The sequence below is a fragment of the Capsicum annuum genome, chromosome 4, assembly GCF_002878395.1.
Source record: "Capsicum annuum cultivar UCD-10X-F1 chromosome 4, UCD10Xv1.1, whole genome shotgun sequence".
NCBI classification, from domain to species: Eukaryota; Viridiplantae; Streptophyta; class Magnoliopsida; order Solanales; family Solanaceae; genus Capsicum; species Capsicum annuum.
Window position 1 is genome coordinate 194,704,349 of NC_061114.1, and position 5,358 is coordinate 194,709,706.

The 5,358-nt window shown below is 36.8% G+C and overlaps 1 protein-coding gene across 1 annotated transcript; it reads left to right on the forward strand.

The window, feature by feature from the left end:
- Positions 1-4,953, forward strand: LOC107856025 (probable ATP synthase 24 kDa subunit, mitochondrial). Its single transcript, XM_016701022.2, has 7 exons — positions 1-195; positions 1,236-1,332; positions 2,502-2,646; positions 3,329-3,439; positions 3,897-4,043; positions 4,345-4,467; positions 4,566-4,953. The coding sequence occupies exons 1-7, from the start codon at positions 154-156 to the stop codon at positions 4,627-4,629; spliced, it is 729 nt and encodes a 242-aa protein (XP_016556508.1). The 5' UTR covers positions 1-153; the 3' UTR covers positions 4,630-4,953.
- Positions 4,954-5,358: the final 405 nt, after the last annotated feature.

Here is a 5,358-nt window from a genome sequence, read left to right on the forward strand (position 1 = left end):
TACGTCGTCGTAGTTTATGTCTGTTTTGCCCTCGTCCCCATCTGTAAGGTGAAATGAAGGCATTACTAGGTCAAAATCAAACAGCCACCCAACGCAGAGTGACAAAGAGGTAAACACTGCGATAGAGAGTTGGAATTTCAAAGAATTAATCAAATGGCACTCGCTACTCGCTTGCTCTCCAGATCCTCTCGCCAGGTACTAATCTAATCTCTGATTTAATTGCTGATTGAACTGTTAATTTTTCTAATTTGTTGTTGTTGTTGTTGTTGTTGTTGTTCTAGATGCGAGTTTAGTTTGATTTATCAGTGATGCATTTTTTGGAATCGGATCAATAATTGTGCTTCACTTATTGGTGGTGAATAAGGTTGAGAGAAATGATGTGTTGTTTTGAGTTTAGATTTAGCTACATTTTTAGTTTTCATTTGGGATTTGTATTGTCTGCTTGAGATTGACGCATGATTGATTGATTAATTGAGTTTAGATTTGTTCGTAATGGATATCCAAGGTTGTGGCCTAGTGGTCGATGAAGTGGGTTGAGAACCACCAGGTTTGAGGTTCAAATTCCAACAAAAAAAATTAACATACCTAGTGTAGTGTAGTCCCACAAAATAGGGTCTGGGGAGGGTAGAGTGTACGTAAACCTTATCGTTTAGGTTCAAATCCCAACGAATGCAAAAAACACTAGGTGATTTCTTCTCATATGTCCTAGCCTTGGTGGATAAAATTACCTGGTGGAAGGTATACCATGGAAGGAATTAGTCGAGGTGCATGCAAGCTGGCCTAGACGCCATGCTTGTCCCCCCAAAAAATTGTTCTTTTTACTGAATGTCGTTGTTTGGTTTGTAGTTGCTATCGTTTTTTGCTTTTGGAAATAACTTTGGTATGAGATTTTCTATGTTTTTGATTTTTCTCCTGTTGTGTTTTTCGTGGGAAGATTCTTTCTGTGAATTATCACTTGGAAGTTGAATTTGACATTCCTGACAGTGGGAACTTATGTTGTTAAAATGAATAGCATGTCCATTAGGTAGTGGCTTTTAGGAGAAAAAAAATACTGCTGCTCTATTGGTCATTAACTTTTGACTGATTAGACTATACTGTCTTCGAGCTGTTAGGATGTGTCTAGGTCTGAAACAGAATTTTGCAGTAAAATTTGTGATTTATATGTGATTGGATATGCTGGTGTAATATGTATCTGGTGCGGATGTGGACTCCTATTAATTAATTTTGATTTGCAGTTATGCACTAGTCAGGTTTTTCTTCGACCCGAGCATGCAGTTCAAGTTCGTTCCTTTGCCAAAGAAGCGGCTGCTCCCACTGCACTGAAGGGAGACCGTAAGTATTTCAGGATATTCTTTACTGATACTTGCTGATGAAAAGAATTTCTTTGCTGAAACTTGATTACTTTGTTTCTCTTTGCCGACTTAATTTCTTTTTCATTTCATTTTTATTAAAGGTGTCGAAACACTCTTAAGGCGTTTTTGTCTATGCAAACCACTTTTTGTTTTTCATATATCTTGTCTGTGTATCAGAAAATCTGAAGAATTAACTTCAAAGAAATCAGCTTTAATATATTTTCTGCTTTCTCCTTGTGTGGTAATTATTTTAGCATTTTGTTTTATGTAAATTCAGTATTTTTAACCTACATTTAATAGCATAAACAAGACTACGATTAGGAGGGAAGTTTGACTGAGGAATACCATCATGGTATGCTTCTGAATGATGCTCTGGGATCTTAAATTCCTGTTACCTTGGAACTTCTTTAGAATGTCTAAGCGTGTGCGTGCTGTGTATGCATATTTCTGCCCTTATATTTTTCTTTCTGAGTTGGTACTGCTGCCAGCACCATCTTTTTGCTGCATAAGTTAAGAGCATCTACTTTTCTATCAAGCGTGGTGCTTTTCCTCATTGTTAGTTGTATGCGAGCCTTTGCATCTGGTGCATCCTTTTTATTCCAATAAAGTAGTTTAACACTAAAATTCGTTGTACTCTAGATAGGTGATGCAGACCCAGTTGACATATTTACTGTTTAGTGTCTCCACAGGAAGGCACAAGATAGTAACATTTATTTTAGGATGAACTAAGTTGGAAATAACACACAAAAGTCTGATTCTGGTGTTTGCAAGACCAATATAGAATTTAAGTTTGGTCTTGGTGCCTAGTTCACTTGCCTTTCAACTGATAGGGTATATGCTTTTAGACAACTGTCTTAAACTTTATTTATGCTTATGTTCTGATATTCCAGAGGGGGAGTTACCTTCATTGTTGCGCCTAACTAGGGAAATCTTGTGCCAGAAAATCTCAAATAGGTTAGTGTCTAAGAATTACTTTAATGTTTTCCTCTTCAGGCCTTGATCAATACTGTCCTCTTATAGTCTTGTCACTGACCTAGTAATTCTGTCTGTCTTGGTAATAGTATGTTGGATTTATCCTGGCCATCAAATTGGGCTTGAATTAAGTATTGTTGTGTTGCTATGATACTGACCTTTTGTGTGCATATGAAGAGGTATTGAAGGACATCTTTTATGAGGTTAAGAATAAGCTTGAGACAGCAATTGGTGTCCTGCGAAAGGAGAAGATTACCATAGATCCAGAAGATCCTGCTGCTGTATCTGAGTATTCAAAAGTCATGAAGTCTGTTAGACAAAAGTAGGATATCTAACTTTTTCTTATGAAGTTCATTTTTTGTTTGTAAATACCAGAGAAATAGTTCAACACTTGGTGGCTGACCTAAACTCTGATAGCATGTGGTTCAGAATTCAGAAACCTCTAGGATACTAATACTTCTTGTTGCCTCTATGTATATCCTTTCCCCACCATCCCAATTCTTGAAGATTCTGTCTCACCTGCAAGCATATTAAACATGCTACTGGGCTGTACATTTGAAGGTTCAGCTTATCTTAAATGTAGTTCTTGTTACCATACATGTGCTTTGCCATTTCATCAAGATGCTTGCTGGAGAAGGACCATATTTAACCTGTACAATTTCACCATTTATCAATACTGTGAAAGTTGGTCTCTCCTTGTTTATTTATTCTGGTGTCCCAATACTTCACAGTATTGATAGATGGTTATCTCACCATATATCCAACCAAACAGGGAAAAAATAATCCTACATTTTATCCCGGGACTATTATACCTTATATTTCACACCAAACGACCCCTTAGCTCATTAAGAATCACAGGTTATTTACAAGATAGAAACCTCTAGTTTATTTGCATGACCAAACAGTACATAGTTTTATTTTTCAACATGCATGCTATATTATTTGATTAATTTCCATAAATTCTTATGATCAATTGTTAATGTTATAATTTCCCATGTTTTCAGGGCTAATCTCTTATCAGAGTCTGAGATTATTAAGTTCAACATTGAAGTAGAAACACATGAAATTCCAGATGCCCGGTCATATTTGTTGAAACTGAAGGAGATGCGTGTCAAGTAGGCATTTTAATGCTTATGTTTACCTGCTAGTTTTAACTGTTCATTAGTTCTGCCAGTTATCATGATGCATCTTTTTGGTATTTATAAAAGTATGCTTCTTTGTCAACAACAAGTAAATAAATAATTAAGGGGTATGCTTGAAGTTTAGCTTTCATACAATTGGTTGATTTTCACTCATATATCCCTTTTTATGCTACAACGAATTCTCAAATGTGAACTTGATTCCTAATGTTGAAATTTTAGTAACTTCGGTAATGGGCATGATGTGAGAGTGGCTATGTGCTTCAATTTTTTTAACCTGCTTGCTCATCTTACCAGTAATTATCGCTTTACTGGATTATTCTTTTTTCCTTATGTTTCATGCCTCATAGACAGGCATTACGTTTGTCCTTTAGGCACAAGGTGTATCCACACTTTCTCACTCCCTTTTCGTTTTCATCTATTATTTGGGCAGGAGGGGCCTTCTCGATGCTCAAGGCATAGAGGATATGCAGATGGCAGCATTGGATAAAGTTGAGAAAGAAATCAAAAAGCCACTAATGAGGAACGACAAAAAGGGAATAGCTCTTCTTACAGCTGAGTTCGATAAGATCAACCAGAAGTAAGCTTCCTTATGCAGACTTTGATTGATGCTATTTGCACGTGCTTCAATTTTGATTGTCTACAAACTTTCGAGGAGCTGTTAGCCGCTTGTTTTGTAAATGATTGTAACCAGCATCTCAACAATTTTACTCAAGCCATTTGTTTGACTCGATTTATTTGAGTTGTGTTTTGTTTTTTCCCTCACCAGAAACTGTGGCCAACATCCATGTTGTATTATGAGTAATTATGATTCAGATGATATATGATTCGGAATCTATGTAGGTAATTGATCCTCACTATTGTTTTTGACTTTGCTTTAGGCTTGGCATTCGTAAAGAAGATCTGCCCAAATACGAAGAACAGTTAGAGCTGAAGATTGCAAAGGCACAGTTAGAAGAACTGAAAAAGGATGCTCTTGAAGCAATGGAAACTCAGAAGAAGAGGTAATATAGGCTTTGCTTGCTTATTCTCTTACCCTCAGATGGATGTCGGGTTATTTGTCTTTCTGCAGATTTTGAATTTGAATCCTCTGTACGTGCAGGGAGGAGTTTAAGGATGAGGAGATGCCCAGTGTGAAGTCTCTGGACATCAGAAACTTCATTTAAAAAATGAAATTTGCTTCGAGACTTATTTTCCTTTTGCACCTTGTTGATCTCCCTCCTGCTACCCTTGAACATAAATTTTACTATCCCTAAAAAGTGTAGTTGTACCAGACATTCAAGAGGCTGCCTTCTAAATAATAAGAGGTCTGACCAAGAAATTAGCTTTTCATATGATTTTGGGGCCTGAGCATCTTTCTCTCTGCCCCGTATTTGCATCTGATCTTGGTCAGTTGTTTTTTGCACTCTGTACTTGATTTTGATGAAAGAGAACTACGATGCGTGATTGTATCAAATATTTCAATTTCGATGCATTTGATGGCTTACTGATCTTGCGCTCATTGTCATTGCTGGAATCTTTTTCTGCTGCAACAATGTGGCTGTGTTCAGGCAATTGAAATTTGTGCGGGTTGAATGTCAACTTAGTTAAGGGTCCCATGTGTTATGCAGTTTATTTTTTCGAGTACATGAGAATCCTACAAAGTGCTAATACTCACTAACATGAGAATTAGTGGCTAATATTATCACCTATACAAATTTTCGTTCTGTACGCAAACAATAATATGACTGTCTTGAACCAATTGCTTTTATGTAACCATAGCTCAGTCAATCCAGGGTTTGTTAGCCTCGTTGGGAATAAACACAAAGCAGAATGAGAAGTACTGTGTAAACCACCCAAATTTCATCCCACAGAGCGTCTTCAAGAACATTTGTGCCAATATCACATTGAAAAAT

Bases quoted from the DNA above. Each gene is read 5' to 3' on its own strand.
- LOC107856025 (XM_016701022.2), top strand. From the start codon at position 154: ATGGCACTCGCTACTCGCTTGCTCTCCAGATCCTCTCGCCAG. The intron at 196-1,235 runs GTACTAATCTAA...TTTGATTTGCAG, and splicing joins TCTCCAGATCCTCTCGCCAG to TTATGCACTAGTCAGGTTTT. The intron at 1,333-2,501 runs GTAAGTATTTCA...GTGCATATGAAG, and splicing joins CACTGCACTGAAGGGAGACC to AGGTATTGAAGGACATCTTT.